We start from the raw sequence: 17,253 nt of genomic DNA, 5'->3' as shown, positions 1-17,253 counted from the left end.
TAAAATACAGTGCAGAGCAGTGGCGACGGTGCCAGTGGCTACATGAGACTGAAGCAGGAGGAGAGAGGGTCACAGACAGAGAAACCAAAGGAACGAGAAGAGGAAGGCCGGTAGAAGACAGAGAAGTGAAGACCAAGATTAACAGAAAGTGGACAAGAGACAGGCATACAGACAGGGAGAGGACAAGAAAGAGAAAAGAGAGATGCACGGGGATAGTGCACGGGGATAACGACTGAGGGACAGAGAAAGACAGAGAGAGAGACAAACAGACGGACAGAAAAAGATACGAGGACGAGACAGAGAACGAGAGAGAGAATGAGAGAACGCGAGAGCCAGAGACACACACACACACACACACACACACACACACACACACACACACACACACACACACACACACACACACACACACACACACACACACACACACACACACACACACACACACACACACACACACACACAGCCAAAGAAAAAGCCGGAACGAGAGCGTGTGAGTGACAGGGAACGAGAGAAAGAGACAAAGCGAGAGATGCACGGAGAGGCTGGCAACGTAAAGAAAGGCAGAGCGGCGCCGGAGGTGTGGGGAGGCTCGTCAGCAGAGCAGGCTCCCAGGCGCTGATGGTTCACATGGAGGCCAACGCTCCGTCTAACACTGAGGCGCCTTCCTGTATCCCCTCCTCCCCCTCGTCTGACGAACAGAACGTGTAATTAAAAGCCCTCTCCTCTTCCATTCATCTCGTCAAAACATTTTGTTGACACTAAAGCTCCCGAATAGGTGCGTTTTGTTTTGACATCCCGGGACTTTACGCTGGCAAGGTGGATGAGGAAGAGCAGAACAACTAACGACATTTTTGTCATTTCCCTCTGAAATATATCCACATATATCCTTTTGAACACGGATACAGAAATAGATGCTTTTAAGTATTTAACCATGCTGGCAGCAAGTCAATCAGAAAACAAATCAATAATGTCTAATCCATACCGACATTATGGTCCGTTTATCCCGCAAGAAAATATGAAGTGATGTATTCATCCAAACGTGACATTTCCGTCAGGTTCCAATAATATTCAAAAAGACCCAAATGTCAGGCCTTCGTCGGTAAAGGTCAGCCTTGCATGTGTGTGTCTATTGCGTGCGTGTGTGTGTGTGTGCGCATGCTACGCAGGTGAGCCAGGGCTGAATGTGCGCATGCATAAAGAAAACAAAATGGTGCGTTGATCCGACTGAGGTCGTCACGGCAACGGATAAGAGCTGACATAGCGGTTTGTAGCCGCGGGCCAAACGCTGCGCTAGGTACATTTTAGAAAGAGAACGAAAGAGCACGAAAGAGCAAGTATATATGTGTCCATATATATACACTTTAAGGACAAGGGGATTATGCTGGCCCACTCCTCTGTGGCCGTTATGAGGCCCTTTGCTCAAAGCGATTATAATAACATGATTAATTAGCAGATACGGGTCATTAAGGAGCACATTAGGGTCAGGGCACCTTCTTCAACCATGGGGGGGGATCAAACACGGTGCCTTTCAAACACCCACAGTTTAGTGGCTAGGCGGATTGACTCCCAGCCGCCAGGTCGAGGGTTCAAACCCCCGAAGCTGTTCAATCAGCATCAATGTAACACTGAGTGCCACTCGGCAGAACTCATGAAACCTAACGCTCCCAAAACAAAAAAGTATGCTCGTCTCAATCCTCCCACCCCCAACATGTCTAGTCTCTGCCTCCCCCTGATGCCGAGACAATAGGACACACCCCCACTTCCTGGTACAACCTCCGGCGACGGTTAGGAAGTGCGGTGGGACGTTTCCATGAAAGGCTCCAGTGGCAGCAGCCAAGTGGAGGAGCGGGTGTGGCGCCACGGCGGGGACACAGAGCTGTGATTCTGCCTCCTCTGATGGGGTGGAGACAAGCCAGTGTGTAAACAAAGCCCTGACTAGACACTAATACGCCAGAGGAAGGGTGGAGACGGACAGGGTGGAGGAACAAGCGTTGGGCATATGGGTGGGGGGGGAAACGGAGACAGTAACACAAATGAGAGTTGAGGAGACGGATAAGTATGTAGGTAGAAAGGTACCATGTGTGTGTGTGTGTGTGTGTTTGCGTGAGTGTGTGTGTGTGTGTCTGTGTCTGTGGTTATGTAACAGCGTGGGATATCCACCAGGAGAGGAAAAAGTGAGCATGAAAGCGTGGGATAAAGACGACTGACAGCTGACAGGGCGTATCAGCCGGCACTGGCTGTCAGCATCAGGACAGAGGACGCTGGGGGAAGAACTACCTGAGTCCCCTGCCTTCACAGAGGCCTAAAGCAGTGAGCATGAAGACGATCACGTTGTCATGAATGAGTATAGAGGAAGACTAATCCATTTATAGGTTATGAAGCCTATAATTGTACATCTTATAATATTTGTAATATATTTCATAGTTAATGATCGTGTTGTATTCATAATAAGTCATCAAAGAGCAGACAGTGGGAGGTTTTATGGGTTGTATTGCATCAGTGGAAATTGCACATTTAGCCCACTGCCGGGTCGGCAGTGGGCTAAATGTTAGCGCAGATAATAAATCAGAATTTGTACACGGTCTCCAACATGACCCGACAGATTCAAATGTCCTCCGATGGCACTGGTGAGTGACATTTATTTTTCAGTTGGTGGACCACTTAACACTCCAAATGTTTTGGCACTGGTGTCGGAGTTATTACTTTCAGGATCAAATACTACTTTACTCATTTTAATACTATTAAAATCATGAAAAACTCACAGGCCAATTACCTTTCTCCCGGGAAAAATATACAGAAGGTCAGCTCTGCCTCAGCGGTGTTTACAAATTCATTTATTCCTTTTTGTGTTTTCTAAAGGTCTGTCTTGTCCAGTGACTCCACGATTTGCGTCCCGCCGTTTATTTGGTTTAATGATGTTAAACCCAGACACATTTTTGTTGTAGCGCGACAAGGACAGTGGAGCTTTATAGCTCAATTAAGCCAGCTAGCTGGCTCCCGCTAGCTGCTAATGGGGACTAACTGTGAGGGATGGATAAAGTTAGCAAATCATTGTGGAAACGAGAATGGCATGTCGAGGTTTCTCGACTCATGTCCCTGGAACACATAACGCTTTCCCCGTCATTTCTTTCTTGTTTCCGGGGGAAGTTGATCATTTTATAAGCCCATTTCTGTGAATCACTAACCGTCATCTATGATAATCAAAATGGCAAATCGGGGAAAAAAAAACAAACAAAGCGCATGTCTGTCTGCCTGAAAGAGTTACCGGCTGTCGAGGTGGCTGAAATCCAACAGGTTGAACTCTCGGTTGTCCTGAGAGTGGTAGATCGTGTCGACATCCTGAGTGGAGGCATAAACAGACAAACACACAGCGAGTGGGGAGGGAGGAGCAGAGGAAGACGGAATAGATTAAAGAAGCACTTAAGATACATAGGGCGGACAGATGAGCATACACAACACAGATCAAAAGGCTGAGTGATCAGGGTGAAAGGGGTGCGCGCCCAAACCACAGCCTTGATAAAAGCCCCGCACGCTAAATGAGGCGTCTTCTAGATTAGAGGAGTGAGGAGGCGTGTCTGTGATGCGTGGCTCACCCACTGCACCTCCTCCTTGCAGCCGATCCCGTTGTAGTCGCACAGTGCCGCGTAGGTCTCAGAGAAACCCCCTGGAGAGGAGGAGGAGGAGGAGGAGGAGGAGGAAGAATGGGAAAAGGAGGAGGGACATGGAGGAATGTGAAGCGAGGTGGAGGAGGAGGAGGAGGAGTTGCAAGAGGAAGAGGAGAAGATGCGGGTAGGAGGAGAAGGGGGGAGGAGTGAAGGAGAAAGGAGAGAGGAAGAGGGTATGGAGGAGAAACAGTATAAAGTATAAAAGGAGGAGGGGATGAGTCAAGAGAGAGGGAGGACGGTGGGGGATGAAATGAGCAGTGACGGAGAACAAATGAGAGGACAGCAGGAGACGACAAGAATGGGGATACGAGCAGAGGAGACAATGAAGGGATGAGATGGGGACAGCAGGAGAATGAAAATGGGCCAAAGTTCAAAAGGAACCGTGTGAGCGGAAGATTCTCTGTACACTATCCAGGTGAGATCAAAGTGTTGACCGTGAAAGATCTGGTTGAATAACGGAATAACCAACAGATCAGAGAGGAAATCTGACAACAATCTGGGTCCCCCGTCCTAGTTCAGATCTGCCCTCCAGAGGAACTCGACAGAGTAAGAAGTTCTGTAAAGGTTTAGTTTATGTTTCGTACACGGTAGGGATAGCATACCGACTAGGGTGTTTGACTCCCAGTGGAAAAAGGTTCCGGGTTTGATCCCCGATGCTAGCGGGCTACCTGTAGGCAACCATGGAGCTGGCTGACCCAACTACCCCATGCAGCTGGCTTTTCACCTGTATCTGTATTCAACGTGAGTCACTCTGGACAAAACGTGGCTCTGTGTGTGTGCGTGAGCGCGGCGTTGAGCAGGCCAGCTCACCACAGGTTTTTTGGGCCTCGAGCGATGAATCGGAAGTAGGCGAAAACTTGTTAACACCGTCTGCCACCTCCCCTTCTGCCCGACATATAGGAGGCCTGAGAGAGGGAAAGAGAGGACAGGGAGAGAGAGAGAGAACACAGAGAGAGAGAGAGAGAGAGAGAGAGAGAGAGAGAGAGAGAGAGAGCGAGAGAGAGAGAGAGAGAGAGACACACACAGAAGTAAGTCTTCTCTACTTGCATCACCTGAAAGAATCCTTTGAATTAAGGAAGGACAGACACAGCCAGATCTCATTAAGATGAAAATCCAAAATGGGAAAAATTGGATTTCCTTTGCCCTTAGTTGCTCTTGAACAGGCAGGCGAGGAGGACCAGCATGTCAAGTTGAAATGTCGAACCATAAAGTCTGATTCATTCAAAAAAACAACTCAAAGGGACATTAAGGTGGAACAGCAGATGCGGCTTGTTTTCAAGTCGAATTTAATAGATACACATATTTTATCACATATCAATAATATCTCCTCCCACATCTTGATCTAATCTCTTTCGCATTCTTTACACATTAATTCATATATTAATCTTTGTCTATGCCTCAATCCATTTTCCTTAACAGCTTGAGCTCAAAATGAGCTCAGTGCATGAACACACTAGGGAGCTAACCAAATAAACAGCTGTAGCGACCACTGGTTTGTCTCTAACTTTATCTTTCCATTACAAATTACATTTTCTTACTATCAGCTTACAGTGTATTAAGACAACAACCGAGATGCTGTTAAGAGCACTCTATATCCAGTATGGTCTACTTAATGGTTAACTGTTCAGATTTTGGAGATGATGAACCACAGGGGTGGTTATGAGGAGATGGTTTACTCTGCTTCTACCCCAGTCACCGACAATGATTAGATCTTTGCTACTTTCATCTAGAACGTTATTGTTGTTGTTTTTTCAACTTAATGAGCTGATATTGACATATTATTCTGCAATGCTTAGAGCATAGTGGTCATCTGGTCTATAGTTCTACATGACCGTTGTTTATAATGTTGGATTTGTACCGCATTGATTTGCAGTTGTTAAAGGCAGCGGTGTCTTGTTATTGAAAAAAAATAAATATGAAATATAGAAATCTTGGAACATTATCGACCAATCAGTTTCTAGTTTTCAACAACAAAGGGATAATTTACAGCAAGCCGTTATTTTGTAAAATAAACCCTGACAAGAGACCAATATCCCCTTATTACTGCTAAAGAAATCAATATTTTGTTGCAAATGTTACAAAAAGTTATTTTATTCCCTCCGCATTTGAAATAGTCAACAGTTGGATATAGCGTCCATAGCAGTGGTCTGCTATGCAGAAATAACAGGCTGTTGAATGCCGTGAGTGACCAATCAGAATTGGATATTTATCAAATAAATCAATAAAACAAGCTATATCTCCTCAAAAGAGCAGACGACCCATTCCTACATATGTTAGGTTTATCCCGTCTGCTTTCCACGTCATTCCCCGGGCAACACAGACCTACTTAATCCTATTTGGCAGATCAATGAAAAACACAACACCTCCCCATATCCCTGACCTTAATCCCCCACACACCCCGCCTTATCTGCCCCCCTGATCCTACCCCAAGGGCGGGTGTCTATCTACATGTCTATCTCACCTCCCGCCTACTGTAACTAACAAGGTATCCCCCCTTTCCTGTTTCATCCTCCCGTCTCCCTCTGTGTCCTCCCCCCGTACTGTTTACACTTCCACAAATTACTAACATGGCATCTAATCCCCCGCAATCCTCCTCCTGCTCCCCCCCCCCACCCAATCACTCACAAGGTATCCAATCTTCTCAACCCAACCCCCCCCCCCCCCACCACCACCACCTTCTGATTGTATCCCTCACCCTCTCCCATGCTTCTCACCACTACATAAAGCTGTACGGTTTGTGTACCTCACCAACATGTTACATCATCATCTGACCCCTCCCCTGCCGATTCACCCCTCACCTCCCCTCACCATCTTCAATAGCGCCTGTGTTCCATCTCTCCCCCCCCCCCCCCCCCCCTCCTCTTCCGTCTATCCGTTCCGTTTAATCGTTCTCGCTGAAAGCAATCAGCCCTTAATGGAGAGGAGGCGTGCGGGGAGATGACGGGCCGAGGAGAGAGCAGTGCACAGGTCAATAGACAGAGGGCCACGGCTCATCCTGTGGCTGCCCCCACCACAGAGAGAGAGAGAGAGAGAGAGAGAGAGAGAGAGAGAGAGAGAGAGAGAGAGAGAGAGAGAGAGAGAGAGAGAGAGAGAGAGAGAGACGGGGAGATACAAAGAGAAGGAGAGACAGGAGAGACAGAAGGATACAGAGACCCAGAGAGGGAATGAAGGTGGGGGGGGGGGGGTAAAGATGTAGAAGAGGTAGAGAAAGAGACTGAGAAAATACACTGAGAGATTAAACGACAGGAGAGAGTTTGAACGGTGCTTGCACTCAAAGATGTACTCCGTTCATGTTCTGCGCATTCCGCACTTTTCAAGTGTTTCAACTTTTAAGACTAGTGCTTTTTCACCAGCCGGCTTTTGTCTGAGCGCTTGCATTCACCACATCTTCCACTTGTAAAGAAACTATTATAAGGAAGGTATCGACCGCTTGTCGTGGGTCGAGGTACAATGAGGCGCGCGGCACAACAACAAAAGAATCACTGTCTCCTTCAATCCCGAACAAGGTAGATTCTCACCAGGCACAAAGTCAATATTGACGTAATCTCAGGGCGGGAGGCACTGCATCACCCACACAAAAACCAAACGCCCAGGCAGGGAGGCTGGGGGTCGATTTCCCACGGACGAGAGGGGAGCGAACGGGGAGCGAGCGGGGAGGACGAGCCAACGGGTTTGTCGGGACTGACATTGACGGGTCGGGGCTCATCAGCAGCCTGGCACCGGTGCACGGCTGTCCACCTGGGCCTGTTCACCCCTCACTCCGGGCCGTCCGGGGCACCCCTGCTGAGCGTTTCACACGCTCCATCGGAGTGCATCGTGTTGACATTTACACGCACACTTAACTTGCACATTTTGTGTAACTTCCCGTTTTGCCATGTATTTTTTTCTATCCTTTTCTATCATTTTTTTTATCCTTCTGCATTTACATTTTACATCTACTGCTCGTGTGTAGAGGATGATAGGTTTCTTGTTGTTCTTCATTACATTTTCAAATAAAAATCTCATTACGGTTCTATATTTGTGCGACTGTGACCGCCGCATTTCCCATCTGGGATTAATGAAGACCATTTTATCTTAACGGAGAAGAGAGAGGTTTACAGAGGTGTTGGGAGAGTACATCATTAGGAGATGGAGGGTGAGGGAGTGTTTCTTACGCCTACAGAGTCGTTGCAGACATGATGAAAAGAGAGGGAGTGTGTTTCTTACGCTGCAGTCTTAGAAAAATACAGCCAGCTCAAATCTGGGTGAATGGAGCGTCTCACTTTGTTTTGCTTCATATTGTTTTCAGCCAATTGTGTTGGTGGAGGCGTGAATTTGTAAGCAGATCATTTGCCAGCCAACACAAACTTGGCCAGCAGCAGTCAAACTTTTCCCAGGGGAGGGGGTGTAAGACAACATCCTGTCCAGACACCAAGGTCCTTTGAAAAAGGGTCTGTAAAGGTTTCAAAACAACCCTGTGTGGACTGGTAACGGTAGAAATACAATTATCAAAATCCTCATCTGAGACCAACATCTCCATAAAGGAAACAAGGTGTAACCCCGCCCCTCTATGGTCTTGGATTCTGGCCCAGGCTTCTGTGCCATCTCCCCCCCCCCCCCCACCGGAGCTCTGCTTTAACTAAGCCGGACCGCTGGAGAATCAGAATCAGAATCCTTTTATTTGTCATTGTACAACGAAATTGTAGCAGCATCCAAGTATACACACAACATTAAAAATAGTAAAAAAGAGTAAAAAGGTGACTCACGCGTAGATGGAGTTGTTGAAGACGCGGGAAAGGGCGTAGTTGATGTGACCGACCACGTGGTCCACCTGCTCCTGGCTCTGGAGCCTCAGGGAGTAGGTGGTCTTGTCCGTATCGATCACCACCTGCACCGGGGGGGGGGGGTGGGGGGGGGGTGGACAGAGGTCATGGGTCATGGCTGAGCCGTGAAAATTCCCATAATTGATCCATCACTTTTGAGTGCTATTGAAATATGATTAAATATTGATCAGTTTGTAAAGTGGAGCCAGTTGAGGACAGGCGGTACTCTAATGGCTAGGGTGTTCGACTCCCAGCAGATGGGTTGTGGGGTCAAACCCGAACAACCTCAGCCGACCTGCGCAGCATCCTTGAGCAAGACGCCCGAACCACCAACCTGTTCGCTAATGACATGCATTCAAATAATAAGTCACTTTGGATAAAAGTGACTAGCTGTCTAGATGGTCAAATGTTTCTCACTTAGAATGGATGGAGTAAGCATTTAGCAGAGGGACTAGAGTGGCATTGTCAAGTTCACTCTTTCAGAAGAGCACGCTGAGAAGAGGAGTTAGTTAGCACTCGGTTAATGACCAACTCAAGTGAATTCAGTTAGCATTTAGTAGAGCAAGCAGAGTATAGATGAGTTAGTTAGCAGTGGGTTAATGACCACTCTAGTGAATTCAGTTAGCATTTAGTTAGCGGCTTGTCAAGTGAAAGTGACTTGAGCCTGAACAGCGGGTGAACCCTGAGGTTGCAGTTTGTCGTCGTCCGTACCTGGAACTCTGTAAATGTGTTCATTGCTCGGATCTCCAGGAAATTGAACGTGACCTCCACCTGAACGAAAGATGGAAAGAAAAGAAAATCAAATGTATTTCTGGCTGAGGAAAAAAAAACCCATCTCTGAAGAATTTGACCCATCCTTTTCATCTCACGAAAAGGTCATTCCACAAAACTACCTCGTCTCAACCCCCCCCACCTACCCATCTAAACCCCAGTCTCCCATCAAGCGGAGCTATAATCTGCTCCAAACATCACATGGAGGCAAGCCATTATCATAATGATCGCTTCCAATTACAATAATAATTATGATTATTGCAATGATCATTAGCACGGCTGGCCCGCTGTCAGCCCTATGCGTCGCCTCTGATTGGTCCGATATGTTGCTAATCACCGCAGCAGGGTCACGACCCGACCATGAAATAGATTCCACAGCCAGAGGGGAGGAGGAGGGAGGAGCAGAAGGAAGAGGAGGAGAAGAAGAGGAAAATGGAGAGGAGGAGCAGGAGGGAGAGGAGGAGAAGAGGAAAATGGAGAGGAGGAGCAGGAGGAAGAGGAGGAGAAGAGGAAAATGGAGAGGAGGAGGAGCCGGACGAAGAGGAGTGCGTTTACCTTGGTGGGCACTTTGACAGCAAAGAGATACAGCCTCCATGTGGCCAGCACCTGTAGGAGAGAGGGAAGGACGTTCATTCAGTTGACTTCCTGTCAGCCCGCAGGAAGCGCTAAATGCTAATCGCATGGCGGGCGTCACAACCCACAAGCAGCGCATCAAGAGAAACAAATCATGGCGGCGCTTCGTCTGAGCGTCTGAGCGCCTCATCGCTCACGCTAAGCGCGGCAGACGTTATCGCGCTAACGATGGCGGGGACCGCACGTGCGTGTGCGTGTGCGTGTGCGTGCATGGTTTAGTTTACAATCTCTTGTAGTGTGTGCGTGTGTGAGTGCGTAATAGTGAGCGTGCATGTGTCATACGAGACCCCCAGTTAGCCACTTGACAATACAATCCATCACACAACATTGTCCTGATGGAACCCGCTGTTTGTTACTGAACGGCGCAGCGCAGACAGATCGCTGCAGAGCCAGGACTATTGGGGAGGAGGAGGGAGGGAGGGAGGGAGGGAGGGAGGGAGGGAGGGAGGGAGGGAGGACGATGGGGAATGAAAGAGAGGAACAAGATAAGATAAAAAGAACGAGCAGGCATGCAGGGAACGAGTAAACAGTACAAAAATATCCACCGTCAAATCCAAAGAAGATGAAAGGGTCAAAGGGAGAGAACAAGCGAGATAGATAGAGAGCGAGAGCAGAGGGAGAGCAAGAGCCGCAAGGAAAGAGACACAAAGACAGGCGAAAAGTATTTTTTTTAAAAAGACAGGGGTCTTAAGAAAACGTGACCACATTAACGTCGGCCCAAATAATTAATCTCATTCATAATTCAAAATCCATAATTAGCAGCCGTCATCTAGGGACTGTGCATCTCTTGTCCCTTTCTTCCCCTACTCCTCTTCTGGCTAATCCCTCCCTCACACCCTCCTTCCTGTCCCACACACACACACACACACACACACACACACACACACACACACACACACACACACACACACACACACACACACACACACACACACACACACACACACACACACACACACACACACACAAACCAAAACAACCATTTGATACATTGTTGGGGGTGTGTGTGTCGCTCTCTGCTCTGTGTGTTTGGAAGGTGTGTGTGTGCTTGGAGTTGCCGAAGGGTGTGAGTGTGTACACCCGTGAGTTGTCTGAGTGCATGCAAACGTGTGTGTGTGTGTGTGTGTGCACGTCACATTTTGATTCCCCTCCCATCTCGTCCATTTGATGTCCCATTTTGTTTCCTCTTTTCTCCTCTCCCGGTTGTTGTCCCAAACAACCTTGCTCATCGCCATGGAAATCTGTGTTCCTACCATCCGCCGTCCTTAATCCCCTCATCTCCGCCTCCTTGCTGCGCGCCATGGCGACGGTGGCTTGTCTGGCTCACCTCCTCACCCCCGCCACCTCTCCCAGCCTTAACACCTCACCCCACCCTCCCCCTCTTGGTTCCCTTGCCCCATTCCTTGGCTTCGCAGATTTTCTTTCTCTTCTTTTTCTGCTCTGTCGCTTTCAATTCCTCAAGGCCTCGCCCTGCTGAATAGGTAATGGACCCCCGCTGAGTTGGGGAGGGAGGGGAGGGAGGGAAGGAGGGCGAGAGAGAGGGGAAGACAGCGAGAGTGATGTTGGCAGATAGAGAAGAGAAGAGAGTGGGCGACTGAGAGATATAGACAGAGTAGGAAACTGTTAACCGAGAGAGAGAGAGATAAAGACTGATAGAGAGGAGAACTGTTAACAGAGAGAGAGAGAGAAACTGCCAGAGCGAGCGATATAGACATATACAGAAACCCTCCTAAAGAGAGAGGAGATAGAGGGCTATAGAAAGGGACGTAGAGAGAGGTTTACAGAAACAGCGAGTGAAGGGAAACAGAGTGAGAGAGACAGCGATGGTGAAAAAGAGATGGAGAGATACAGCGTATTAGACAGACAGACAGAAAATCCTTAGAGGAAGACAGAGTTTTAGAGAGCCCATCAGAGAGAGAGAGAGAGGAAAATAAACAGTCAGAAAGAAGTACATACAGATATAGACTATAATAATATAGAGTAATAAACAATAGAAAACGGACAATCAAATGCAGAGAAACCCCTCACAGAAAGAGCCCAGGAGACAGCGAAAGGAACATTTACGGTGATGGGACAAGCAGGATAGATAGATAGATATCTGTAGTATTGGAGCTCTCAGACAGGCTCCTCCAGAGATACCCTTATGCACCGGGGCCTGCCTCTCACATTGGGCCCCTGCCTCCAGAGCGGGCCCCTGGCTCTTAGAGCGGGCCCCTGGCTCTCAGATCGGGCCACTGACTTTCAGACGAGGCTCCTGGATCTTAGACCGGGCCCCTGGTTCTCAGAGCAGGAGGAACCTGGCTCTCAGACCGGGCCCCTGGTTCTTTAGACCGAGCCCCCGGCTCTCAGAGCAGAGGGACCCTGGCTCTAAGACCAAGCAATTGGCTCTCAGAACAGGCCCCTGGCTCTCAGATTAGGCCCCTAGCTCTCAGACCAGCGGGCTTCTAGTTATCAAAGCCGGAAAGCCCCCTGCTCTCATAGCAGGCCCCTTGTTCTTAGAGCAGGAGACCCCTGGCTCCCAGCGCATGCTCCTGGCTCTCAGAGCGGGCCCCTGTCTCCAAACTTAAAGAGACTTACCCGGGCCATGCTACAGACCCCTGCAGAGAGGCAAGCGAGAGAGAAAGAAAGGAAGAAAGAGAACGGAGAGAATGTTGAAGGAGGAAGAGAAGTACAGACAGTTCGCCCCCCCGCCGCCCGACCCAGACAACTTTTGCAAGTTTGGAAGATGCTCATTAGTCACGACACAATTCCCATATACGCCTTTAGAAAACTTAACCTAACCCTTTTACAACGGAGCCGAGCATAGGAGTTTGGAAGATGAGACTTACCAGAATGAAACCAATAATGGATTAAATAAAAAAGTGTAATAAAACCACAAACCTCACCATCCTCCCCTTCCTCAAACCTTCATGGTCAGAACCGCGGTTTTTGTCGAGTGAAAAGCAGTAAAATAATCATGTCTTTTATAACAAGAAACTGCAAGAGTCCGCGTGTCCGTGCGTGCGTGTCTCGATGGATCATTCACGGGCGATTGAAACCTCGTTATAGCAGATCCTTACGGCAGACATTTCACTCCAGACAACAACCATTAAGACCACCACGCAGTGTTTGAATCTTAATAACAGATTTGTTATGGGGATAAAATAGAGCGATCTGGAGCTGAGTCCTATTGTGCTTTGATCAAGGTTACAGCTCCTACACAGTCAAAATCTGATGGAAATTGTCCAACATAATTCTGGATGTTTGTCCTGGGCTTCAATCAGGACTAGGCGGTAACCCAATATTTCAGTTTGATAAACAGAGCACCATCCTCCCCCTGAATTCTGAAACTTAACCAGCAAAGTGAAACATTGAAAAACTCTATCAAATGGAAGTGCGCGCACACACACACACACACACACACACACTCTACTTTACATTCTGCCATGCTATTTTCCCAGAGATGAATCTGAATCATTATCACAACACAAAGGGCTGATTTCCATCCCATAATATTAAACAGTTTCCACTCAGCCCAACGGCAAGGGCCCCAAGCACACATACGTGTGTGTGTGTGTGTGTGTGTGTGTGTGTGTGTGTGTGTGTGTGTGTGTGTGTGTGTGTGTGTGTGGGGGGGGGGGGGGACTCTAGGGGGTCTAGAGACAGACAGAGGAAGAGAGAGAGAGAGAGAAGGGGACGCGGTGAAGCAAAGAGGAATGAGGCGATCTGAGAAAGTGAGAGAGAGAGAGGGACGGAGATGACAGAGAAAGAGAGAGAGACATTCAAGGAGAGATTAAGAGTGAGAAAAAAGGGGGTGGGGGTGCAGCCAGGGGGGCACCCATGCCTGTCATACCAGAAGAGGAAGAACAGACACAAGAGAAGAAATAGAAACAAAGAGAGACTAGTGCAGCCTGACAGTGAAGAACTAAAGAGACAGAGAGAGAGACAGAGAGATAGAGAGACAGAGACGGAGAGACAGAGAGACTAGTGCAGCCTAACAGTGAAGAACTATAGCGACAGAGAGAGACATAGAGAGACAAAGACGGAGAGACATACCGACATAGAGACAGAAACAAAAAGTGACTAGTGCAGCCTGACAGAAACTATAGAGACTGAGAGAGACACAGACAGAGACAGAGAGAGAGAGAGAGAGAGAGACAGAGAGACCGACAGAGCGAGAGAGAGAGAGAGAGACAGACAGACAGAGAGAAAGAGAGACAGACAGACAGAAAGAGAGAGAGACAGAGAGAGAAAGAGAGAGAGAGAGAGACACACAGAGAGAGACAGAGAGACCAAGAGAAAGACAGACAGGCCGTTTGTTTGAGAGGGGCTGTGGGGGGCGTGGCCGGTTGACTGGTGTTAAGAAGCCCAGAGAGCTACGGCGCACGCAGCCGAAGCCGCTCGGCGCCCACCTGTCATTCTTTCCTCATTGGATTAAACAACTGCAGAAAACAGCTACATCATGTGCGGCACCGCTTTCAAACTGAACCGCGGCGTGCCCCGGCGCGGCGGCGTGGGCCGCTAGATGGTGGCGTCCCGTGGCTTTAGGGGAGAACAGACTACAGGGGGTGGAGCCGTGGTTGGCAGAGTTCGTGGGCGTGTGGAGAGGAGGAGGGGCTGATGAGATGCAAGAGGTGGAGAAGAGAGGGATGGTGGTGGTGGGGTATGACTGCCGATGGTGTTGATGCTGGTGATAGGGAGAGGGGGTGCGGGAGGTGTCAGGAAAGTTCAAAGGACTCGCCAGACTGGGGGGGCAGGGCAGGAGCGTGCATGTCAGATGGGACGCACGTGCACGGAAACAACAAACAAGCAGCACTCTGTGTGTGTGTGTGTGTGTGTGTGTGTGTGCGCGTGTGTGTGTGTGTGTGCGTGTGTGTGTGGTTGTGTGTGTGTGTTTGTGTGGGGCAGAGAGGACAGTAGTTATATTAATCATGAGCTGCAGAGTGCTGGGTTTCTTCAAACGGGACAGTACAAATCAAAGTAAGTGTGTGAGTGCGTGCGCGCGCATGCGTCTATTCGGGAATTGGAATCCCAACTGGTGCCAGTTCTTGCCGCTTATGGGCTCCCTCGTCCAGCTACAAGGACATTCTAAAACAAACACACAAGTTGCAGCTGCATCTCGTACTGATTTCTGTTACACACACACACACACACGCACACACGCACGCTCAGCCGCACAAACATAACACTGCACCTTGCTGAGTTGACAACATCTCATCTCTTCCATCTCTCTCCCCCCCCCCTCACTTCCTCCCTCCCTCTTGCATCCTCTCCTGCTGCAATCTCTCCCAAACTCTTTCTGTCTCCCTCACACCCCCGTTCCTCCTCTTTGCCGCCTCATAAAAACACAGCCCTGAACTGTGTGTGTGTGTGTGTGTGTGTGTGTGTGTGTGTGTGTGTGTGTGTGTGTGTGTGTGTGTGTGTGTGTGTGTGTGTGTGTGTGTGTGTGTGTGTGTGTGTGTGGTTTTGAAAGCACACGTGCCCCAGGTCCTGTTTATAAGTAGACATTAGAGAATGGAAGATAAGGAGTGAGATCGGGCATGTAGCTTTGCAGAGAGAGATGGAGAGAGGATTGGGGGGTAGCAAGAGAGGAAACAGAGGGAGATGGAGGACTCGAACAGAGAGAGAGAAGAAGCCAAATGACGAGACTTTAGTGATTTGAAATGCAAAGCTCTCATGAATCAGAAGCTGTTCCAGATCCCCTCAGAAAAAGACAAGAGACCTTGAGACAGATAAACAAGGCAGATGGAGAGCGAGGCAGCGGGACAGACAGACAGAGAGACCAAGAGGAAGAGGCAGACAGACAGAAAGACAGAGGTAGACGCAGACAGAGGCAGGGAACTAAGGAGAGATAATGACAATAACCATAGGGAGAGATGGATGGAGGGAAAGCAAGATGAAAAGACGACAGTAAAAAGGGAAAGAAGGATGAGATAGGGGAACGAGAGAACTGAGAGAAACACACATCTAGAACTGAAGGAGAGGGTGGGAGTGCGAGGGCAGAACGCACACAACAGGCTAATTAAATATGAATCGCTGTGATGCAACTAGAATGCTTTATAGTAGCGAAAATATGTCGCGATAACTAGCCCCGGTGGTATAGAAACAAACAGAGAGAGAGAGAGAGAGAGAGAGAGAGAGAGAGAGAGAGAGAGAGAGAGAGAGAGAGAGAGAGAGAGAGAGAGAGAGAGAGAGAGGTGATTGATAGTGTTAGACAAAAAAGATTGTTTTGAGAGTGTTAGAGAGGGTTAAGACAGCAAGAGACTCAAATAAAGAGCGAGCAAGCTAGAGAGAAGGGACGAGGGAGAGAGAGAAAGAAAAAGAGAGGAGCGCGACAGAAAAATCTCTTCCACTCTCCATCTGTCTCCCCGATGGGGACACAAAGCAAGGGAGAGAGTGCGGTCTGTCCCAACACCACATATACACTCTCCATGGGGACCACCGCTTCTGGTTCTGAACTGTAACCCCCCCCCACTACCCAGACGCAGCGATGACGGTGACAACCCAAACCCACTGTTGGAAATAAATTAAACAAGACCTCTTCTCCCCTCGTACAATTGGGGAGCGAAGCCCAACACACTCCCCTGTGGGGAAAAGCAATAGCGACAAGCTAAACCAATCCCGGCTCCCTTAGAAACCAGGAGAATAGCGTTGGCAACTACACTGAACGAGTACACGGGCACCTCAGTCCGCTCCCAAAGACACGGATAGTGCACAACGCATCGTGCACCTTCGTCGCCAGCCCCCACCCAAGAAGAGTCCAAACTTTGGGGTTTCTTTTTTTTCTCTAAAGTATGCTTGCTTTATCCGATTCGAGTCTCGACGAAAAAGATTCCCCATTCGATTTTCCCCATCAAAGAGGTATTGTCGCCGTATTGTTGTTGACTTTCTGTCCTCTGCGGCCTTCCCTGTCCCGCGTTTAAATACACGGCGTGTCCGCGCGTGTTGTCATGAGTTATGTGGTTGTTCAGACGACAGCGGATGAGGCACACGGTGACTCCACCCCCCTGGGACAACATGCTAATGGTGGGGCAGGACAGGGTGGTCATGTTTAACACCCCCTGCCTGCTCCTCGGTGACATGCGTCTCATGTCATCCGCTGCACTTTGGACAAATATGTCTGCGACATGGTGAAACATTCCACAAACTCAATGTAACATCGCTTTCGGTAAAAAACGTCTGCTCAATGACACATTTTTTTAATGCATTGAGAAAAAGAAATGAATCACGATCACCGCTGCTTATTATTTTCCTCTGCCTCATCAAATTAAGCTGCGTAGAGTGTATGAAACCCATAGATCAGGGGGGAAAAAGCCATAAAAAGCATAGACTTCCTCGCGCGCGGCTTTCCAATCACTACAACCTTAATTAACCTTTCAACATGTACCTGCCAAGCTTTG

The 17,253-nt window shown here is 48.7% G+C and overlaps 1 protein-coding gene across 1 annotated transcript in view; it reads right to left on the bottom strand.

Annotated features, from left to right (window-relative positions):
- carmil3 (capping protein regulator and myosin 1 linker 3) overlaps positions 1–17,253 on the bottom strand; it is a gene marked incomplete at both ends in the record, with an annotated part of 80,504 nt that overhangs the window by 55,065 nt on the left and 8,186 nt on the right. Inside the window, 6 exons of the mRNA XM_084481436.1 lie at positions 3,269–3,342; positions 3,597–3,667; positions 4,479–4,573; positions 8,414–8,535; positions 9,182–9,241; positions 9,797–9,847. Of these exons, the coding sequence (XP_084337562.1) occupies positions 3,269–3,342; positions 3,597–3,667; positions 4,479–4,573; positions 8,414–8,535; positions 9,182–9,241; positions 9,797–9,847 (473 nt within the window). The remainder of the gene's footprint in view (positions 1–3,268; positions 3,343–3,596; positions 3,668–4,478; positions 4,574–8,413; positions 8,536–9,181; positions 9,242–9,796; positions 9,848–17,253) is intronic.

Source organism: Micromesistius poutassou (assembly GCF_964030765.1).
Source record: "Micromesistius poutassou genome assembly, chromosome: 16".
In the NCBI taxonomy this organism is placed as follows: domain Eukaryota; kingdom Metazoa; phylum Chordata; class Actinopteri; order Gadiformes; family Gadidae; genus Micromesistius; species Micromesistius poutassou.
The sequence above is the reverse complement of the archived record's forward strand: the minus strand, read 5'-3'. Positions and strand labels throughout refer to the sequence as shown.